The following is a 24,716-nucleotide window of genomic DNA, read 5'->3' as shown; positions in this document are numbered from 1 at the left end:
GGAGATCTAAGTCTCTATGTAGGTCGTTATTGAGCACAAACCACGGAGCGCCCGCGGTCTGACGCATAAATCGGTTCTGAAGGACCTGAAGGGGTTTTAGAGTCGCCTTTGGGCGGTGGGCAAAGGGGTAAGTTTACTTCACACGCATTGAGCTGTGGTATGCATAAGGTGTGAACCTTATGCACACCACTGAATTGAATTGAAATGGATATAAATCATTGCAGGTGCAGGAGAACCCGCAGCTGACCAACGATCTCAAACAACCCCTAACCAAACCCGGTAAGTGGACTATTTAGCTTTTATTTATCACTAGCTGCGCCCCACGGTTTGACCCGCGAAACATAAGTACGTAATTTAATTTTTCCGGATTAAAAAGTAGCCTAAGTGTTAATTCAGGTTATAAACTATCTCCGTTCTAAATTTCAGTTAATCCGGTTTTGTAGTCGCGGCGTGAAAGTGTAACAAACATTCATACCATCATAACCATCAGGTTTTCGCAAATCTCGGGAAATCATGATTTTTTCCGAGACAAAGAGTAGCCTATGTGTTAATCCTGGGTATTATCTATTTTCGTTTTAAATTTCATTCAAATCGATTTAGTGCGTTAATGAGTAACAAACATCCACACAAACTTACGCGTTTATAATATTAGTAGGATGGTTATAACTAACTTAATACTTAACTAACTTATAGGTTAACTTAACTTCCTCCGTCTTCTATGTAATCAGCAGGACTAAAATCACCAAATTAATGCCGTGGGTCCCATGTAAGGCCTACTGATAACATGAAATGAGGTAAATATACCTACATGTTATGTAACTTGGGACTAAAATTACATTTATTGGATTTCGACGGATCCCATTAGGACTTCTTGTGCCTATATACTTATTTATAAATATTATTTTATAAGTAGAGGTTGAAACTATTGAAACAAATATAATTATAGCTCTAATACTTTATTATCATAATATACAAATTCTAGAATTACGTTTACGTTTTAATTGAAGTAATAATTATAACTTCATATAGGATGGTAAACCGCTTCGTAACGTTACTCGTTATGGCGCCCTCTGGCTTCCCTTTCTTACACATTTTCTACATCACTAATTAATGTCATGTAACTGTTGACCCCTGAATGATTTTCAATTTTTAATAAATTTAATAATCTAACGCTGATCTGAGAAGTGAGAAAGTATAAACTGAATAAATCGGATGCACACTGGCCAAAGTGCGTCCGTTTTTTGTCGAATAATAAAAGTTAACTTTTAACCACAAAATTATCATATTATATCCTTGCAAAATGTCAAAAAAAACATCGATTGGCTGTAACTTACACATGATATACAACAGTTTGTGACGTTCGGTCTGCTTAGTTTATGTACACAGTACCAAAGGTTGACAACCCTAACCCAAAGTTGCGACGATAAAAACTCAAAAGGCCCATTTAGCCGCGGCCTAATTGGCCACCTCGGCGGCTGCGACGCGAAAAACTCCGTCTCCCGGTCTCCGCTCGGTGCTGAATGAACGAAGAAATACACCCGCGCGATGACGTTTCATTTTTATTAGTATGACTGTTTGGTCGTGTAAAAACTTCTTTTTTTTTTTTTGAAACGTTATTGACCTCTGTATTTGTTGGGTAATTATTTTGAAAAGGAGGGGAATACTGAATATTATTAAAATACTAGTAAAACAATAATTTTCTATCTTCTATTTCAATTAATGTAGCTAATACTTATTATAAAGAAATAATGTTTGTGAGGTTTTCAGGGGTTGTTCTACAGAACCGATTTTGAAAATTCTTTTACAAATAGCAAGCCACGTTATTTGTGAGTGTCATAGGCTATATTTTATCCCGTATTCCCACAGGAATACGCGCGGGACGTCTGCTAGTCGTATATTTATAGTAAGATTTTGTTTTTGGTATGTTACCATATGGCTCAGATACTACTGGATTGTAAAAATTCACCAATGGAAAGTGACATTATCAGCGAGTAACATAGTAATCCTACGGAACTAAGCGAGTGAAACTACGGGGAGTTTGCCAATAATGTTATAAATGCAAAAGTTCGAATAACCTAATCTCGGATCAAAACAGCTAAATAATTCTGGATGAAGCATAGAGAAAGATTGTCAGAAAAACACAAGCTAATTTTTTAACTATAGACGGCGATCTACGCTGGTGAAACCACGGTAAAGAGCTAGTAATCTATACTTCTATACTAATATTATAAAGCTGAAGAGTTTGTTGGTTTGTTTGTTTGATTGATTGAACGCGCTAATCTCTGGAACTACTGGTCCGATTTTAAAAATTCTTTCAGTGTTAGATAGCCCATTTATCGAGGAAGGCTATAGGCTATATTATCCCCTTATTCCTACGGGAACAGGAATCACGCGGGTGAAACCGCGCGGCGTCAGCTAGTAATACATAATTCACAACGAGTTGAAATCCACCGTTTATACTCGTACCAATTAACATTTTTGTATCATACAAAACGCATTCAAGAGTGTTTCGTAGCGGAAAATTCTTTAGAAACGCAGGCAAAACTGCCAAGTTCAGTTTTGTTTTCTTTGTTGACTGTAAGCTCGCAAACTTGAGCGACCACTGAAGGCTCCGCTGGAGTACGGAAGTGCTACTTTTAAATCTTTTTTAATGGAAAACTTTTGCGAACTAATCGCGAACTTTTGTTGCTCGTTACATTTTCACGCTCCATACAATAATGATTGTAATTAGAGGGGCCTATACTACAGGCCTTTCTTGATGAATACTCTCATCATCATCATCATCATCATCATCATCATATCAGCCGATGGACGTCCACTGCAGGACATAGGCCTTTTGTAGATACTTCTAAACATCACGATATTGAGCCGCCTGCATCCAGCGAATCCCTTCGACTCGCTTGATGTCGTCAGTCCACCTGGTGGGGGGTCGGCCAACACTGCGCTTACTAGTGCGGGGTCGCCATTCCAGCACTTTGGGCCCCAACGTCCATCGGCTCTTCGAACTATGTGCCCCGCCCATTGCCACTTCAGCTTCGCAACTCGTTGAGCTATGTCGGTGACTTTGGTTCTTCTGCGGATCTCATTTCTGATTCGATCACGCAGAGATACTAACATAGCTCGTTCCATCGCCCGCTGTGTGACTATTACCAACAAATAAATTAGAAATGAGAGTAGTAATTTCATGACTTTTTTTATTTTAAATTATGTATTTGGTGTTTTATAAAATAGTATTCAAAATATATTAACTATACCTACTTGTTTTAAGCTTATTAATATTAATCAAATTTATTTTCATTAATTTAATAACAAGTTAATTATAATTATTATTGGGTGTGAAATGACTAGCGATTTATACCCTCATTTTTAATTTGTTTGTTGGTAAACAGTACTCCTTGAGTATGGCTTTAGTATGGTGGCAGTTTGACACTGTTACTATCGCGTCAACGTAAACGCAAATTTCTATGGAATTGAAACAATATGAAAATATTGAAAACTCCCACTAGGCACTGACCGTATAGTGTAGTGTGGATATAACATATAACTGTATTTCATAGTATTTCTTTAATTTTAGTACTTGCCGACCCTCCGCGGTTTCTACCGCGTAGTTCCCGTTCCCGTGAGAATGCGGGGATAAAATATAACCTATAATACTCAAAAATAACGTGGCTTTCTAGTGGTAAAAGAATTTTTGAAATCGGTTCAGAAGATTTAGAGATTATCCCCAAACAAGCTGTATTAGTATAGATGCGAAAGGTCATTCGATATCCGCGTGACGTACAAAGTTTAAATTTGGCAGGGAGGTAGTTCGTAGGTAGCAGACGTCCACTAAGGACGGATTTTGCGAGAGAGCCGGATTAAGGAGGTCTAAGTGCGGACGAAGTCGCAGGCGTCCACTAGTATGACACATGCCCAACTATAAGCCGGTTAAAAATAAAGTAGCGAACATCTGCCGAGTAATATATCTATAATATTAACCATAACGATAATAATGTTTATATTAAACGTAAAAAAAAATGCGAACACAGATAAAAACGCACCACATTGCGTCGGGAACGAGTGCTCGAGGATATATAAAAGTTAGAATGAATTATTAAAGGCAGTTTACACGTATCGCGGGCACGGATCGCCAGCGCCACCTGTCGCCGACGCGAATGAATAAATCGCAACAAATAAACAAAAAAAAAATAATGAAAAAAAAACACAAGCCCCGTGCGCCCTGACGTCGCGTCGCGCGCGATAAACTCATAAAACAAACGTGGCCGCAGAAATATTTGCTGCGCTAACTGAATAATAATGAATACCAACGCTGCCCGGCTTTGCCGGTCACCGCCAGGGTTGTCGCTCGCCAGGACATCTGCAAAATTATAATATTAATTTAAGATGACGATTTTTGTTTTTTTTAGTTTTTTTTATTCATGTTTTAGTTGGCAATGTGTAAAATATAGTAGTATTACTTCAATATTTTCGATTTACCGAGCTTTTTATGAGAAAACTTTTTAAAAAACAACGTTGGTACGACAGCACGGCATTGATAATAATCACTACATAGTTTAAAACAAAGTCGCTTTCTCCGTCCCTCTCATCCCGTATGCTTAAATATTTAAAACTACGCAACGGATTTTGATGCGATTTTTTAATAGATAGAGTGATTGAAGAGGAAGGTTTTGTATGTATATAAACAATAGGGATGATGACAGTTTTTTAAATTGTATATAAATTAAGAGTATGCTAATAGTAAAGCAATTTTGTCAAAGTAACGAGCTATCTGCGATCATTACTTTCGGAGCTACAGGGATTTAAAGGGTCAGATTTGCGGCGCTGCCGCGGATCCCTGAAACACGCCCCATACAAAATGGCACGAGTTAGTGACGTCGTTGGCTCGCTGATCGTTAGATTTGTATGGGTGTTCAAACAAAATTACTAATATCTTTGTTATTTGTGCGTTTATGTTAATAGTTCATGTATAGAAAAATGTCACATTTAGTGTAAAAAAGCTAAATCTGTATGAATTTTTATCTAATTACGATATTAGATTTTGAAATTTTATAATCTTAATTATTTTGCAAATATCCAGTCAATCTTTGCTTTTTATGTATAAATTAGTTAAAATTGACCTTATTTATCCGAATTTATTATAAAAATCAATATATTCCAACCTAGTCACCATCCCCATTATAGTTCCCGCGGGATTTGTGAAAAGCTAAAATCCACGCGGACGAAGTCACGGGCTTTCCACTATTAATCAATATATAACGAATGAAGTAGAAAAGGTCAGTGTCACCTTACTTCATTTGAGTATTTTGTGACATATAAAAACTTTCTTATATTAAAATAATTAATTAAATTTTTTTTCACCTCTGTACAACCCTATGGCTGTATGCAACGCGATTATCGGTACTCCACGCTGCTGTCCCATTGGATTATAATCCGTATTTACTTGTGATAAAAGCTATATTTGCGTGCATTCGGACACTACAAAGGACTCGCTTTAGATGAGACATATCTAAGCGGTTAAGCGCTAATGGAATTTTTGCGAAGCCGACTGAAACTCTGCGTTAACTAGCCCCGCGGATTGTTCTAGATTTTTGGTTTTAACTATTTTTAGTGCTGATGTTTTAAAGTCGTACTTTCGTGTCCTTTCTCGGGATTTAGTGGACTTTTCGATTAAATCGCTCGCAAATGGATGGGGAATTTTAATTAAAGCGGTTTCGTAAAATGGGGTTATTCCCTAATCAGATTTAAAGTAAAAATCGAAATTCATTTATTTTAATTAGGCTCAGTTTACAAGCACTTTTGATACGTCAAGTTATGTCATGATTTAATGGTGGTAAGGAAAGTCGAAAATTTAAAATTAAAGTTACGAGGGTTCCAAATGTGCCTTGGTCCGAGAAGAGCCCACAACAAACTCAGCCAAGGTTTATTTTTTTTGTTAACCACCATCTTACAAACTTATCTAGAAGTAGGTGCACTTACTATCAGGTGAGATTGTGGTAAAGAGCTAACTTGTAAAAAATAAATAATAAAAAAAAGATCAAAACAACACAACGTAACTTGACGTTTTCAAACTGCTTGTTAACTGAGCCAATTTAAAAAAAAAAATTGAATTTTGAAAATTTTTTTACAAATAAGCTGCTCTATATAACTTTTGTCCAGTACTACAAAACGAGCGATGACAGATCCAATAGTTTATACAGTATGCACGAAGCTTTGTTCCGCGGGTTGAATTCCAAAAGAATCGCTGAATATTGCCGATTCTAATATTGCACCGGTTTTATTTTATGGCTGCGAATAGATAGGGCCACTTGAAATAGGTTGGAATAACTTTCGTACCTGCATGCGACATAGCGCCGGGGGACGATTCACGAATTAGGGTCACTTCACACTCGTTCGCATCCGTCCGTCTAATAATATTTAGATTAAACGCGCGCCTGCTTGTAAACAAATTGTTTCAGTTGTGTATGTACACAGTGTTGTGTATTATTTCGTTGATGATGTCATTTTACTGATGATACAATAGACAAGTAAACAGACTCAATATTTTTTTTAATCCGTCAACCGTTTACATTTCAACTGCTTGACGATTCTAAATGATCATATAGTTGCATTGTGACATAAAATGAGCTGATAGTGACAGTAATTGTGAAAAGTAAAGTCATAAACTTAAGTATTTATTGCTGTAAAGGTTCATAACGCTATGTGAATTGAAATTTATCATAATCGATCAACGGTTTAGCTATGAGATAAACAGACAGATATTACTTTCGCACATAAAATACTATTGTCTTGTCAATGCAGTAATATACTACTTACTAAGTGGGCGACGAGAATGGGATAATGACTTAGATAACTTTTCCGGAATTTCACACCTTCTGTCGTATGAACGATATTCAAATGTCTTATTTCGACGATCTACCAACCGGCTAAAGTCTAAGTTCATTTATTCCTAGTAGGCTTAGTTTACGAGCACTTTTGAAACGTACGGCTGTGTGGGTACCTAAATTTGAAAGCTTAAAATTAAAATTACGAGGGCTCCAAGGCTAATTTAAAGTTACGATGGACAGGTTGAGATTTCAGTTAATCTATATTATCTATACTAACATTATAAAGAGGAAATATTTGATTTTTTGTTTGTATGTTTTGAATAGGCTCTGACTGTTGAATAAATTTGAAAAACTCTTTCACTGTTATGATGCTTCACTATCCTATCGAGTGCTATAGGCTATAATATTATCTATTCTACCCCGTATTCCCGTACGGGAAATGGTCCACACGGGTGAAACCGCGCGGTGTCAGTTATTATGGATACAAAACGTTTACGTGTGAAGACACCCTCTAGTTCGTTTGGGCATAAAATCACTATAGTCTTTTTTGGCTGCCAGATTCCACCCTAGCCTCTATAGGTTAGGAACAGACGCGTGTTAGCGCTGGATTGATTGGAGTCGTTTGTTCGTTAACTGGTTACTACGTTAACTGATCAAGTGATCATACGTACTCGTATGGGTACGCTGCGTCAACGTTTGTTGCATGCACTGGCGTGAGTGGGCTTTCAGGCTTGATACAAAATTAAATAAAGGTGTTGTTACAATGAAAATAACACACAGACAATGCCTAACACAAATACAAAGAAGAGAGTATACAGCCAAGCAGTGGCGTGCATTTAAGTAGGCATTATACATACAAACCGTAAAATGGAAAATTCGTTCATCATCATCAACATTCTCAGCCGAAGGACGTCCACTGCTGGACATAGGTCTCTTGCATGGACCTCCAAGCACAACGGTCTCGAGCTGCCAGCATCCAGCGGTTTCCTGCAATCGGCTTGATGACCGCGGTCCACCTAGTGGGGTGTCGACCAACACTGCGCTTTCCTGTACGGGGTCGCCATTCCAGCACCTTGGGACCCCAACGCCCATCGGCTCTTCGAACTATGTGGCCTGCCCATTGCCACTTCAACTTCGCGACTTGCTGAGCTATGTCAGTGACTATGGTTCGTCTGCGAATCTCCTAATTTCTTATTCGATCACGCAGAGAAATTCCAAGCATAGCTCGCTCCATCGCCAGATGAGTGATATTGATTCTAATAAGGCCCATAAGTGCTGTTACAATGATTAAAATAACACACATACAATACCTGACATAAATACAAAGAAGAGAATATTATAGAGTCTATACTTACTCTTTGTATTTGTGATATAAATCTTGGTTGTCTGTCTGTACCACTAAGTCATTTCAATCGAGCTTGCACTTCGTAGATAGGACTTATTACGAACTTGAATTGAAGAATGATTTTTTTTTAATTTTATAATATTCGTAAGTTTAATGCCTACCCTAGTTAAAATCATTGTGCACGCCACATTATAGTTAAATAAGGAATTAGGGTCCCGTTAGAGAAACTTGATGATAATAATTATTACAGTAGAAATCCCCCGCATTCCAGTCAGTTGTCAGTTAGTTACCCAAGTCAGTTGAAAATAGTGCGTGGGTTAACGCGTGTGTGTACTCTTACGGTAATGTGCGATTAGCTTAATCCTACAAATGCCAACATCGCTCGGCTCAATATAAATCTGTCCTACTGTTATTCTGCGCGATGCAAACGACCATACTGCGTTTCTTGAGGTAGTCGCATCTTATCGTTCACAGTTCACCGTAATCGCGAGTGAATACTATTAATTTTAGTATAAACAGACAGACAAAAAGACATCCTAGCGATGTTAGTGTGGTACAGAATTAGGGTTCCGTTAGAGAAACCTTGTATCATAGTGCATTGTTAGAAAACCTCCGCATTTACTACCTACCTAAGTCAGTAGAAAATAGTCTGATGTGTTAACGCGTGCACTCTTAGCCTTCATTCGCACGAGTTATTTTAACGGATAGTTTGGAGTTACTGATAGGGCCTTCGACCGTGGCTTCGGCTGGGAATTTTACCCAAGCACAGAAAATGCGCGCTTTATTGGACACCGGGGGTTTGTGATAGGATATTCGACCATAGCTTCAGCTGGGCATTTTACCCAAGCCTCCAGTCGTATGACTGGAGGACAATTTCTATGTAGTTAGTACTATTACCAACTACGTATTCAACCTTTATTCAACATCATACTATACGCTACGCTCGCTAACGCCGCGTTATAACGCATCGTCTTTTTAACTCTCATGCTACTATGGCCTTCCGGTGATGTGCGATTAGCTTAATCGTACAAATGCCGACATCGCTCGGCTCAATATAAATCTCTGTACTGTTATTCTGCGCTATGCAAACGACCATATAGTGCTGCTGCTCGAGATATTCGTATATCTTGCCGATTCACAGTTCACCGTAATACTTCGTGACATTTAAACGTTATCTGAGACATATTCATTATGTTGTTAGTTAGTATTTATGATATTCAGAGAGAGTGTTTATGATGTTGTGATTTTATTAATTCATCATCATCATTATCAACCCATCTTCGGCTCACTGATGATCTCGAGTCTCGTCTCAGAATTAAAGGGGATAGGCCAATAGCCCACCACGCTGGCCTAATGCGGATTGGCAGACTTCACTTAATTCTCTGGTATGCAGGTTTCCTCACGATGTTTTTCCTTCACCGTTTGAGACACGTGATATTTAATTTCTTAAAATGCACGCAACTGAAAACTTATTATTAATTATTTTCTTAAAATATAGATGAGTGTATTGTTAATTTTTAGTATTTCACTTGCTTTAATAGTTCAATATCTGGTATATACACGTAGCAGCTATCTACCTGCAATGATAAATTATATTGATTTGTCTGTGAATGTCATGTACGAGTAGTTATATTATTAGAATAATAACAGAATGAAATCTTTTTACTTCGGTTTTTTTTTAAATGGGACCAATCTGGAAGTATACCCTTTTAAAGAAAAAAATAATTTTTAAAATGGGTTAAGAAATGATGAAGTTATGCGTTAACAAACATTAAAAAAAAACATACGCGTCGAAGAACCTCCTCGTTTTTTTGAAGTTCGTTAAAAATAGAGGAATCACACCCCGGTTATAATGCGCGTCCAGCCTTATAAACGAAATAGTTTATGCAAGCAATGTCAATGTTAGTAACAGAAAGACCGATTAAGGCGGTCAATGTGTATAAAGTCATTTAAAATTCCACGATTAGAGTGCCGAAACACGCGACTGCAAATGTATTTTTAAGTACTGCGTGCTTAAAGTAAGCTATGTCGAGCGTAGCAACTGTCTTTATAGATTAAGCGATGTGTTAAGCGTCTGTCTTTGTAGATTAGGCATTTTTTTATCTTTATTTATCGATTTTAAATGAAAATTTATAGATGCAAGTTGACTAACTGACTAATTCATCAATGTGGATAAAGTATGTAATACATCGATCTTCTATTGACGTAGGTAATACTTTGAAAATAAGCTTTTCCTTTGTGTTATATAAAGAACGAAAATATAAAAAAGAAAGAACTTTATCTATACTTATAATAAATCTGTAGGGAGGTCAATTTTGTACATGAAATATATTTGCAAAATAACTATCAGGGGGTGATTAGTGATCAATACTGATGCCACAAATGCAATCAGTAAAATTTTTGTCTGTCTGTCTATCTGTCTGTATGTTCGGTATAGAAACAAAAACTACTCGACGGATTTTAATGAAACTTGGTACAGTTGTTCATCATACTCCTGGGCAGGTTATAGTATACTTTTCATCACGCTACGATCAATAGGAGCAGAGCAGTGAAGAGAAATTGGGAGAAGTTACTCCATGTTTACTGCGATACTACTGTAACGGCTGGATTAAATAGGTCTAAGGGCGGACGATGTCGCGAGCGTCCGCTAGTAAATAATAAACAAGTTATATTATAGTGTTTTTATTAAATTAGAGAATAAGTAAACATTGATTGAACAATATTTAGTAAGCCAGTAATTGCCAATAAAATATTCAAAGAAAAAAATAGATATGGATATTCACTGCCTGCCCTGATAATTCATTACGAACATTGTATTGGACAACGAATTTTCCATTTTACAGTTTGTATGTATAATGCCTACCCTAGTTAAATGCCCTATGCTGCATATTTACAGGCCACTCACTATGTACTCGTAGGCCGTAACAAAATGTCAGGGCGCCGCGGAGGAGCACGGAGGCCGTGACAATAAATCTCTGTGCCTGACTTATTCATTACGTCAAACGGTTCGGAGGCTTACGATACCATCTATAAAGCGATTCACTTCGTTTCGCCGAAGACAAACTCCGTAATTACCTACGTTATATCATTTTGGATGGTGCTTTTGTTACAATATCTATTACCGGACGCGTTCCCGTGAGAATGCGGGGATAAAATATAGCCTATGACACTCGCAAATGACGTGGCTTTCTAGTGGTAAAAAAAAATTCAGAATCGGTGCAGTAGATCCAGAGATTACCCCTACAATACCACAAACTTTACCTCTTTAGGTAGGTATATCAGTTTTGTTCGTATCGTATATTAAAATTTGTTTATTAACGTAAATGGCCATAGTTTACAAGCACTTTTTGAAAGTAAGAAAAGACTAAGTAGAGACTACTACCGGTTCGGAAGACAGGATGTGACAATATATCATAAAATACTTATTTATAGCCTCGCTAATAATGTAGTTTTTAATGTGTGAAATAATTTTTAAAAGCGTGTTGCGTAACAATCAAAAAAACTCATATTCGCATTAATAATATTAGTAAGGATTTTGTGTTCTAAGACAGCTATTTATTTTAAGTATAATAAAGTTAACTTTACCTCTGTTATGGCAAAATAAGTTTTTGCTTCACCTGGGGCTCGCGGGATTTCCGAATCGCCCCGCCCGCGCCGTAATTAATCGGTTCAATAACTCTATATCCTTGTCAGGTGCTTACTTACTAGTGACTAACTTCTGTCAGGCTTTTCTGGCTTAATACAGCCTGTAAGCTTAGCTTACTCATAACTTATCTTATACTTATACTAATACTAGTAGTCGCCACGCAGTTTCACCCGCGTGGTTCCCGTTCCCGCAGGAATACGGGGATAAAATATAGCCTATAGCCTTCCTCGTTAAATGGGCTATCTGACACTGAAAGAATTTTTCAAATCGGACCAGTAGTTCCTGAGATTAGCGCGTTCAACCAAACAAACAATCAAACTCTTTAGCTCGAGGAAGGCTATAGGCTATATATTATCCCCCGAACGGGAACCCCGTTCCCGTAGGAATACGCGGGTGAAACCGCGCGGCGTCAGCTAGTATCGTATAATTTGGGACTGTGTTTGTATGGAGAATGGAGTCTTTTAATAACAAACAGTTAATTTAATTAATAAGTTCTCGCTGTGTTGATTCTATCAGACATCCTATTTATAAGTTGCAAATGAAACAATCCCCGGGTGTTGCCGCCAAAGATGGTCCCATTTTAGTTCTCCCAGTTAATTTCCTCAAAGGCTTTAAACGAAACTTGTGTTTATTGCGAAGTTCTCGGCCCGGGCTCGTCTTCGTTTGCTTAATACGTATTTAGCAACCGCAGACTCTCGATTTACTTTACCTTGAGTGAGACATTACTTTGATGTCTATTAAGAATCGACTTGATTAGTTCTCTAATCACTAATACTTTCTCTCTCTCTCTCTGTGGTCGTGCCTTAATTTCTGAAGATCGTGGTCCTGGTAAGATCCCAACTTTCTGCGGGTCCAGGTATTCCACTGTTATCGCCGCGTTGCAACGACTTGCGGTACAGACGGCTTCAATGTGCTCGTGGCGTTCGAGCCGTCCACATCTCTTGTTGTGTAATTATTTATGGGTTACTTGGGATAGGCGGGGAGAGTGACTTGAGTGGAAAAGGGGAGTGTTTGTTAACAGTTAAAGGATCCTTTAACCCTACACACAACGTTCACAAGTGTGTGACTTCACTCAAGGTGCCATTCCAGGGTCTTATTTTGGTTACAGTTTGATTTGTTAATTAAATCGTCCTAACAATTGTTGTGAAAAAACATATAATTAAGTTATTATAAAACTCTGTAAATTTATGCAAGAAATAAAAGGCTTTTTTATTTTATTTATTTTTATAACAATTGTTGTGAATCATAACCTTTGTTCGACATTAGTTTTCTTATTTTTGTTATCACTTTTGAGTCTGTTAAAACCACCGACTTCTGTTGGACACAATATGCCTGAGGGACTCCCCAGGACGATGACACGCTCGACAGATGTCTAGAGTGCCATGTTTCATAATATGTTTCCGGTAGTTTCAAGTCTTTATATTTTTGTCCATAATTTCACAGACAAAACCTTCGGTTTCCCCAAAGAGGTCACCGAATTGCAACCAAGATACAGATGTTATTTGATCTACATCCGGCTCAGTAAGGGCACAGTATATTTTTACTGTGGTAAGGGCCTTGTAGAGTGTTGATTATTATTATTTTTGTTGTATTTTGAGAAAAAAAAATATTTATATATTTAAAATATAGTGCGTTTTATATACAAGTCTTATGTATATTGATTAAATTCTCCATCGCTTATTGGCTCGATATATGTGAAATTGCCTGTTTATATTATTTATCATTGTTATATTATGTATTCGAAGACCGTTCTAGATCAAACATTCATCGATTATATTATCGAGGCAATTACATTAAATATTTATCAATTTACGAACTGCCAGATAAGCTATCAAATGAAATTCATTTGGCTACAGATATCTAGATTTCAATCACCATTTAGATAGATTAGAAAGCATTAATTTGATTACCAAAAATTTTATACTACTATAAAACGAAAACAAACAATTTTGATAGGGCTTAACTACAATATTTTTGAATATATAAAATATAATTCTAAGGCCTAAGAAGTTAAGTGGCGGAATTGAATATATCTATACTAATATTATAAAGCTGAAGAGTTTGTTTGTTTGTTTGTATGAACGCGCTAATCTCTGGAACTACTGGTTCGATTTGGAAATTTTTTTCTGTGTTAGATAGCCCATTTATCGAGGAAGGCTATAGGCTATATATTATCCCCGTATTACTACGGGAACAGGGTCCACGCGGGTAAAACCGCGCGGCGTCAGCTAGTATTAAATATAATTCTAAGGCCTAAGAAGTTAATTGGCGGAATTGTAAATTTTCGCCAAATGAGGCCAACATAAGTATCGATATTGAAATTATAAAATGAATTGTGATATACTTTGAATGAAATGAAAATGAAATTCCAATTCCAATCTGGAAATGGAACTCTTTTAAACAAAAAAAAAGATTTTTCGAAAATGGTTAATAAATGACGAAGTTATGAGGTAACAAACTACACAAAAAAAACATTGAATTGAGAACCTCCTCCTTTTTTTGAACTTGGTTGAAAATAAAAGTTGATTAAAATATTAAGGTAGTGGGCATTATTATTGCTCATTATACGATTTGCCCAATTTGTTTCTGTTGATTTTTCCAAAGGCACCGCTTTAATGTAAATTGTTTACAAACTTGCGCCACTGCTTCAACAAATGGAGCTCGTTTTCGTTAAGTTGTATTTACTCAAAAGCCTCAATTGAAAGTTCTCACTTTTCAGTGGCGTACCGAATCTTATCTTCGTTAGCTTTTTTAATTTGTAATGTACACTGTGAAAACACATGTTAAATTTTCATTATTCTAATATTATAAAGGGGTAAAGTTTGTGTTAGTTTTAGTTTACAAGCACTTTTGAAACATCAAGTTTGTCTATTTAGTGAAGACTTTACCACTGGTTCGGAAAAAACTCAACAAATTTCTGATCTACTGAACGTGATTTAGAAAATCCTTTTACCACAAGAACTTTTACAACCCCGTATTCTCACTTGAACAGGAATTACGCATATATAAAATTGAAATTTAGAGGATGCATGACAACAGAATTCATACAAATATTGTAATTGCGAAAATAAATACGTATGTCTGTCTGTCTATTAACTTTTCACAACTATAGCACTGAACTTGAATTTTCATGTAGTGATAAAGTTGGAAACTGAAAAAGAACAAATAGGTTAAATAAATTACTATATATCTAAAGAAAATATATTCGTAAAACATAGGCTTTCAATCGAAATCCCAATTTGTTCTCTTTGTATATTTTGTTGTTTATTTTTGTTTTCTTAATATAACTATTTTTTTTTATTCTTTACAAGAATAAATGATGACATGATGCAGTCTAAGATAGAAGCGAGCTAACTTGTTGGGAGGAGGATGAAAATTCACACCCCTTTCGGTTTCTACACGGCATCGTACTGGAACGCTAAATCGCTTGGCGGTACGTCTTTGCCGGTAAGGTGGTAACTCGCCACGGCCGAAGCCTCCCACCAGCCAAAAACATTATTATTTAAAAAGGTAATAGTTATTAACAAATTGAACTACTGAAATCTCCATTACTAAAGCCTTACTTTTCTTTATTTTGTTTTTTTTTCATTCTAATCGCTTTCTTTTTCTTTTCTTAATATAACTTATTTAAAAAGGTAATAGTCATTAACAAATTGAACTACTGAAATCTCCATTACTAAAGCCTACTTTTAGATCGCCATTTATTAAGAGTAAACTTGAAAACCTCACTCCGCGGCGGCTGAAATAAATTTTCATTAAGTTTATTTAAATACGGACAATTTGAAGCCGTGGGCTTTTTCGCTTTTATCTCTATAGAAAAGAAAGCGAGGACATTGGATATAGGTAGATTTACTTTTTTGTTAATTACAACTTGATTCTCTGATACATTTAACTTATTAAATAGGTTTTATTTTGACTTGTGACGTTATAGTTCTGAAGTATTCTAAAATACTCTAAAGTAATGTCGCAATACTTACATACACATCCTTATATGTGTATGTAAAACCGAAACTTTAAACTAATTTTTTAAAAAAATCTACTATTTGCAATATAGTCCAACTTGGTAGATAGGTTTTATCGCAATTTTTAACCTAAATATTCTTATAAATTAACGATTATTAGGTGAAAAAGTCATTAACGGCCAGTTTCTTCATCGCAAGTGACATCAAAAGTGACGGTCTTATTCACTGAAAAATAAAGGCTTCTTTACTACTTACTACTTTTACTGTTACTTTACATGAAGAAACTGGCTAAGACTACATAATATCTAATCGTACACATTTACTTGATAAATTTAATGAAATATAAGCCATATAATAGCATCTTGAACGTATTATTAAGTGTGCTTCCATTTTTTTAAATATTATATGATAGCTGTGTGGTACCGAGGACCTACATTTGATATTCAAATTGCAGCAATTCACACGTCGCCTCATTGTTCGTGCCGGCTGCGTTCACACAAAGGCTTTATTCAGTAAATAATATCGTTACTTCAGAACAAAAGTGACCTGATACAGAATTTGCCCTTTTTCAGCAAACGTTTAATGCATAACGTACTTAATTTGCGATTCCGCGAGGAACTGAGGAATCTGGGTAACGCAATGCACTCGTTTGTTATCCTTTCTGTTACCTCCTCGCAGATTTTATAAACTAGCTGACGCCGCGTGGTTCAACCAAACAAACAAACAAACTCTTCGGATTTATAAGATAAAGATAAATAAGATAAATATACTTTATTTGCACACCACAAAGACAAAAACAAGTGAAATAAAAAACAAATTAGGAAGAGATCAGCATACAAAAGGCGGCCTTATCGCTAAGTAGCGATTTCTTCCAGGCAACCTTCGGTTTAGGAAAACTTAAGGACATCAGCAGGTGGCGTAAAACAAAAATAACCATAGTATTAGTAATACACATACATACAAATAATTTACATCCTAATACATAAACAATATTACACAAATACCTACAATATTGAATAAAATACATATCAAAATATACTAATAAATACCTTATATTGAAAAAAATAATATATACAGATCGACTTTACTGCATTTATAATATTAGTATAGATTTATTTCGCTTGACATAATATTAAGTAGTTCAATTTTAGGTGTTAATAAACCGGTTCCATTGATATAAGGTCGCGATCTGAATGGAATTTGACTTTGAATCGAAACTATTTATAGTTCCAGTATTTTTTTAAAGTAGGCCATTTGATTTCCTTAATAAAAATTATAATTGTGTTATTAACATACATCAATATAGTTAATACTCAATATTTTTATTCTTTACAAGTTAGCCTTTGACTACAATCTCACCTGATGGTAAGTGATGATGCAGTCTAAGGTGCAAGCGGGCTAACTTGTTAGGAGGAGGATGAAAATCCACATATTTAGATTACTAATCTAGATAAGATTTGTTGTTCTGTGTTAGAATATGTTTTCCACGGTTAATACACCATATTGAAATATCGTAGAAATTGTCATATTTTGAGTTAGGTCACTTTATTCACACGAAGTCATATATCCGTGCAATTGCAAATAGTTCGCATTCAAGGCGGCGTGCACCGACTTAGAATAGAGAAGTTAAAGAAAGTGGGATTCCGAGACCGAGATTTGCTCCTTATGCGGTGCGAGGGAATTGCATCGAATTGCGATCCCAAAAGACAAATCCATTACTGCGAGAGTACTAGTGTTTCATTACTTAACGCTCTCTGCTCTGTCAGTCTCTTTCTATCTCTCTCTCTATATTTCTCTCTAACTCTCTCTTTCTTTCTGACTGATGTTTTATTTTTGGGGTTATTTAATTTGATTAGTTTTGTTTATTTGAAGTATAAAAGATTTGTAAGTCTGCGAAGTAGGTGCTAATTCGGGTATACATTACATGATTTTTATTATATTATTTTTTATCTTTAATACTTGATAAGTCAATACCAGATATTCTTCACTGAAATAGATCTTTTTTCAAGATACTCAAATATAATTGTGACCCAGTTGTGATAAGATCAAGTTAAGTACCTACTCGTTAATAATTTTCAATTATTTTTCAAGTAAAACAAAAAATTAACACTTGTCTCTTTACATCAATAAAAATACTTAATATTACGATCGATAGAATTGCCTCGTTGTTGCCGCGGTTAGTCTATTAGACTTTTTATCATTAGGTCTCGGGTTTCGAGGTAAAACTTGATTGTTTGTTTGATTCGAACAGGTTCCGAAACAACTACACAAAAAACTTGAAAACTAGAAAAAATACTTTCACCAATGGAAAGCTATAGTGTAGCGAGTAACATGGCCATATTTCATACCCGTGCTACCTCGGGATTGAAATTACGCGGGTAAAACCACGGGGCGTCTGCTGGTAGCTGATATATGCATAACTCCGATCGCCCCGTTTGTAACAACAAATTTCAATAGCGCCCGATGTAAATACCGTTCTCCTCTCAATAAGCCAATATTAATCGTGAGGCGCCATCTATTGACCCGCGCGCCGTGACGGGCGGGGGAGGGGGGCGTACCTACACCCCTCTGTCTTCCCACGGCCACGAGTACGGATAGGGTTGCCACTGTTTGCGTTTCGAAAAACAGGAGATCATTGTAAAGGAGGTGATGGAAGATCAACGTTAACAGTAACTAATTGACTTATAAATAGTGACTAATTTATTTATTTTGCTTTTATTTTCGAAAAAGTGACATATCTAAGCTCTCTCCCAGATCCGTCAAAAATCCTCTACACACGCTTCACCCCAAAACCGGAAGATGTTAATGATCTCATGAATGATGATGATGAATCTCCGTCTGGACGAATCTTGCTTGTTCAAAACTGAATATTGTTGATGTTTGAAGTGTATCTTTGGTATCTACACTTCTTGGTTTGACGGTTGTCAACGTATGACACTACGCAAGCACGGACAGTCCTGTTATAACTTAAGAATATGGGGGGGGGGGGGCACACAGGTGAAGATTTCTTTGAGCGCAAAGTTAATCAGGCACTGTATTTTTCGATGCCATGTCAAACTTACGCATCAAATGAAATGTATCGTTGTCAACCCTAGTGCCCTAGTGGGGTGTACGTGAGCGTAGACTCGTACACACCCGTCGTGCGGAGTTTACTACTGTACTACTGTAGTGCACCCACTACTCACTACCCGCTACCCACTACCCAGTAGTAGGGAGCCACGTTAATTCATACTCGACTCGGTACCTCAAACTTGAATTATTTAACTACTTGGACTTTGGCTTAGTGTTGAGCTGTTACTATAAGTGATCTCGAGACTTAATATGTTTCATGGCTATAATTTTCTCTACATAACAATACCTACATCTCTCTTCCTTGAAATTAGAAGGGTCGAGGTAATCCAGGCCGACGAAATCGCCGGTGTTTGATTACGATGCCATATATTACCAATGATATATTATGTACCATCGGTATTATATGTCATCGTCATCAGGTATCTTCTTCATATTAAAGTGCATTCAGGTATAAAAACCTGTTCAAAAACACCAGAAACCACTTTCAGCTGTCATTATAAAACACGCATTGTGTCCAAAAATTATACCTATATAGCACGTCACAACACGGCTTGCATTGTGTCTAATCGCTTGTTTGTGAAATTACACCAAAAATAGAGTAATTTCAACGGCTTCATTTCTATCACACCTTCTGGAGTTTTCTGTATTCTGAGCTTTGTTCATTCCTTGAAGTTTTCCATCCATTTCCTTTTATATGTATAGAGATATAATTTTTGGGGTTGCCAAAAATGCAACTTTCCTCTTCATAACGTTCAAGTAGTTATTTTGTGTAAGTAGGTAAGGTGTATAAAAGATCTATAAACAATTAGTGCATAATATAGGCGCATAGTGTACAAGGAACTCTTATCCATATTTCTATACTAATATTATAATGAGCTAAAGTTTGTGGTGTTTGTAGGGAGTAATCTCTGAATCTACTGAACCGATTTTGAAAGTTCTTTTACATAGTGTGTCATAGGTTACGCGGGTGAAACCGCGGGGCGTCGACTAGTGTTCAATGAAACAATGCTCATTCAGTTTATACTCTACCAATACATACAAAGCGAAACGGACTTCCCATGAACGAATTGACTATACCATATTAAATGTATTGTAACAATCGTGGTTCATTATTCACGACGGCGTACAGCCAAGGTTTTTTAGTCCCCTCAAATTAGAGCCAGCATTTACAGGGAGTTAAATCAACGTCAATTCAATTAAAAAGGGTTACAAGGTACCAACGAGTATAGTACGCGGCCTATAAGTTGACCTATGCGCAGAAATTTTCGGATGTTAGCGACGTACCTATGGACGAGTTACAATAGCAACAACGTTGGCGCTAACATTCAACCGATAAGATTATCTCGTGAAGAGAAATAGACAAAATGTTACACTTATATCATTACTAGCTGACGCTGCACGGTTTCACCCGCGTGGTTCTCGTTCCCGTAGAAATACGGGGATAATATATAGCCTATAGCCTTCCTCGATAAATGGGCAACCTAACACTGAAAGAATTTATCCAATCGGACCAGTAGTTCCTGAGATTAGCGCGTTCAATCAAACAAACAAACTCTTCAGCTTTATAATATTAGTATAGATGTTACATTGGCAATGAGTATAGCCTCAATAGCTCAACGGTAAAAGCGGTCGGACTCTTCACCGAGGGGTGGTGGTTCGATCCACTCTCCGTTGGTCTATTGCCGTACCCACTCCTAATACAGTCTTGTCCGACTAGTTGGAGGGGAATGGGAATTAGTCATTTAAAAAAAAATTCTTTGCGTTGGTACGAAAGAGATGGGATTGGAACAGATATTTTGTCTATTTCTCTTCACTTGGTCGCATGTTAGCACGCTTTGACGACATCACCATTGCATACAAAATTTTCAATTATTTGACACATTAATTTAGTGTAATGGGCGACCACGGAGCATGCTTCTAACACTTTGTTTTATAATTGTGTGTGTACCTGCGCCGATGACCGCGTTTTTGGTTCAACTTACTTGCCGGGAACTATACCTACTCGTACCAAACGGTTACTTCGTCGAGCACTTTCACAATTCTTAGAGCGTTTGTAACAAAGGGCGGGGGATTTTTGAAAAAGAAATGCTTTTATGGCGTGGATATTATTATTTTCACAAAGCGAGAATCTGCGTATTTTTTTTTCTCTTACTTCGTCATTAATATTTATTAATTTTCAGATAATCTCTGTTTACGTAATTGTTCGAGTGTTGAACATATACATAAATCTATATCTTTTTTAAAACAAATTAAATCACAATGATTGAAATTGTTCATTTTCCATCAACAATTAATACCAATTTCAATTAACTGATTTGAATGTTTAAGTCATCATCATTATCAGCCGATGGACGTCCAGTGCTGGACATAGGCATCTTACATGGACTACCAAACAAAACGGTCTCGAGCCGCCAACATCCAGCGGCTCCCTGCAACCCGCTTGATGACCTCGGTCCACCTAGTGAGGGGTCGAATGTTTAAAAATTTGAATTAATTAATTTCATATTGCGATAACCGTCGATTACGATTAATCGGTTAATATATTTTTTTAAAAGAATATTTGCCATATATTTTATATATGACCAAAATTTAAATATCCCATTCCCCTCGAATAAGTCGGAAAAGACTGTGGTAGGAGTGGGTACGACAAAAGTGCAACGGGCGAGGTTCGAACCACCACATCTAGATGATTACAAGTTAGCTACTACAATTTCATCTGATGGTAAGTAATGATGTAATATAAGATGGAAGCGGGCTAACATGTTAGGAGGAGGATGAAAATCCACACCCATTATTATTTCTACACGACACCACTGACTAAACATTAATAATTCACATATCCAAGCCATACTCGTAGATACGAGTTCACACACTGTGCAATGTGTTAGGAGCGGTCCATCTGCGGATCTCCGCTGCATCCTAATGCCGACCTATATACCGGCTGCATTCATGATTCAAGTGTATCGACGCTCAAGTTCGCACCGCGGAGTGTATGCTTCGGATAGCTTGTATTCGTATTAGCTCCGCACTGTGGGGGAGAACTGTTTACATTGCACTTACGATTGGAAACTTACCTGTGTGTCAATTATGTATCTCGGTATCCGTTTTTCGTGTTTGCGATCCTCTAACCTTTCCTCCTATCCATTTTACATCAAGGGGTAGTCATTTTTGAAGTGATAACTTCTTAAGTAAACTGCTTCGTAACGTAACGCATACTGAGCGCCACTCTGTCTAAATTCCATTTCTGTTACGCGTACGGCAGCAGGTTCAAGTTATCAATTCTGTTAAGCGTCCCGAGACACACACGTTTTTTTTACGATTGTTTCAACTAAATTACTTTAGTTAACGGTTTTTTATTAATATGACGTTAGTATTTGCTACTGTACTAATGCCACTTTGCGTAAATGATGATAACTATGTAATATCAAAAACTATGTTAGAAGATCGTAAAATAGAAAACACTATGAAAAACAATGTAGTGGCTCAGTGGTTTTGAATCATACACCGAGATATATATAACTAGCTGACGCCGCGCGGTTTTATGCGCGTGGTTCCCGTTCCCGTATGAAAACGGGGATAATATATAGCATAGCCTTCCTCGATAAATGGGCTATCTAACACTGAAAGAATTTTTCAGATCGGACCAGTAGTTCCTGAGATCAGCGCGTTCAATCAAACAAACAATCTCTTCAGCTTTATAATATTAGTATAGACAAAAATACCTGGCTAATATCGTCATTGTGATAATGTGATTCCTTATATTTATAACAACCCACAGCGGGACTAGACGTTATCCTTGGTGAAATTGTCATTTGAATCATTATCTTCTTCTTCTACTATATAAAAATAAGTCGGGTTTTCCTTCCTGACGCTGTAACTCCAGAACGCACGAACCGATTTCCACGGTTTTGCATTCGTTGGAAAGGTCTCAGGCTCCGTGAGGTTTATAGTAAAGAAAATTCAGGAAAAATTTCAACGTAAGGTAGAGGTAGGGTAGGGTACGGGTAGGGTAGGGGTAGGGTAGGTGTAGGGTAGAAGTAGGGTAGGTTAGGGGTAGGGTAGGGGTAGGATAGGGTAGAGGTAGGGTAGGGTAGGGGTAGGGTAGGGTAGGGTAGGGGTAGGGTAGGGTAGGGTAGAGGTATTTGAAAGTTTACATCGAGTTTCACGCGAACGAAGTCGCGGGCATCCGCTAGTCTACTATATAAAAATAAGTCCGGTTTTCCTTCCTGACGCTATAACTCCAGAACGCACGAACCGATTTCCAAGGTTTTGCATTCGTTGAAAAGGTCTCGGGCTCCGTGAGGTTTATTGGAAATGAAAATTAGGGGTAGGGTAGGGGTAAGGTAGGGATAGGGTAGGGGTAGGGTAGGGGTAGGATAGGGATAGGGTAGGGATAGGGTAGGGGTAGGGTAGGGTGGGGCTAGGGTAGGGGTAGTTGAAAGTTTACATCGACTTTCACGCGGACGAAGTCGCGGGCGTCCGCTAGTACTTAATAAATAATTTGCATGCCTAATTGGCAAGATACATTTGTATCTGCAAAGAAATAAATTGATTGATCGATTGATTGATTGTAGAGATGTGAAGCTTAGCATTCTTCTCCTGAGTAAATATGTTCCATGGCTTAGACCTTCAACGTTTTTGTAATACGATTTAGCGGGCCATTATTTGACTCTATTACGACAGGTGAAGTGCAGTGTTTCATCAATAATAATTCACATGTTATATCCAGACAATGAAATAAAAGTTTGCGAAATTGCATTACATCATTCTATCAAAAATAAAACCTCTTTATTCAAAAAGGAGCCACGCTTTTGTCGAGCTGTACTCTTCTACTCTATATGTTCCAACTTATCACAAAATATAAACACGTCATACGATTTGAATAGGCATTCGCAAATGGCACATACTGGATGCTCGTACATACAAATGGGTATGAGAAATCCTCTGTAGACCCATATCCCATAACGCAGGCCGCTCGCACACTTTGCAGTCACTAAGACTAAATGTTACTTGACTTTTTGTTGTGGGCGACATAGAATCTGAAAACCGTTGTATTTCCTTTTAAAAATCCTGAAAAATACTTATTTGCAATTGATAAAAATTAACTTGATTATTTTTAAATTAGTACAAAATTCTCGTTGCGTGAGTTGACTTGTGATAGGCGGTTTTTTTTTTTCAAATTTACTGTGGAGATTGGATTATGGCAGGCGTCCACAGATCCGCATCGTACGTATCATTGCCTGCTGTCATTAACCGTATTAATTGTTGTTGTAAGGTGCGGATCATTAAATGATTGAATGAATACGAATTTGTGTTAGGAGTTACTGGGTACAGACGGTTGAAAATCGTGGTATTTCAAAGTAATCTATCAGTCGCCTACTAAGATAATCTCGCGGAAAGTTACCGCAAGTTCGAATCTTCAATCTGATTTGCCATTTGCGTCTTTTTACCTACTTTTCAAGTATGACCTATTTCTAATTAATATTTTCAATCGAGTTGTAGGGAGCCGCTGGATGCTGGCGGCTCGAGATTGTTGTGTTTGGAAGTCTATGGAAAGAGGCCTATGTCCAGCAGTGGACGTCCATCGGCGACTAATGATGACTATGATGATGAATTCATCTTTTCAGTATTGATTGTCATATCATACGTTATTGATGACTATTTGCGACTGTCGCGAGTGTGTGCCGGCCCTAACCCGCGGCCTGCGGCGGTGTATGCGTTCGCATTCAACGGTAAACTATCAGTCGCCTACCAACTACATAGAGACTCGCGAGAAGTAGTCGCGAGTGCGTATCTTCTATCTGCCTCGCCTACATTCTGTTGTTTGATCACGCCGCCACTGTTTATTTGCAATGCGTTGACGTATA

At 37.2% G+C, this 24,716-nt stretch overlaps 1 protein-coding gene across 2 annotated transcripts in view; it reads left to right on the top strand.

The window, feature by feature from the left end:
- The window catches only part of LOC112049814 (AF4/FMR2 family member lilli), a 368,668-nt gene that overhangs the window by 289,268 nt on the left and 54,684 nt on the right, over nt 1-24,716 (top strand). For both annotated transcript variants that reach the window (XM_052888787.1, XM_052888786.1), the window contains exon 9: nt 225-279. In XM_052888787.1, the coding sequence (XP_052744747.1) occupies nt 225-279 (55 nt within the window). The remainder of the gene's footprint in view (nt 1-224; nt 280-24,716) is intronic.

Source organism: Bicyclus anynana, chromosome 23 (genome assembly GCF_947172395.1).
Source record: "Bicyclus anynana chromosome 23, ilBicAnyn1.1, whole genome shotgun sequence".
In the NCBI taxonomy this organism is placed as follows: Eukaryota; Metazoa; Arthropoda; class Insecta; order Lepidoptera; family Nymphalidae; genus Bicyclus; species Bicyclus anynana.
Note: the sequence above shows the minus strand (reverse complement) of the source record. Positions and strands in the feature narration are given on the sequence as shown.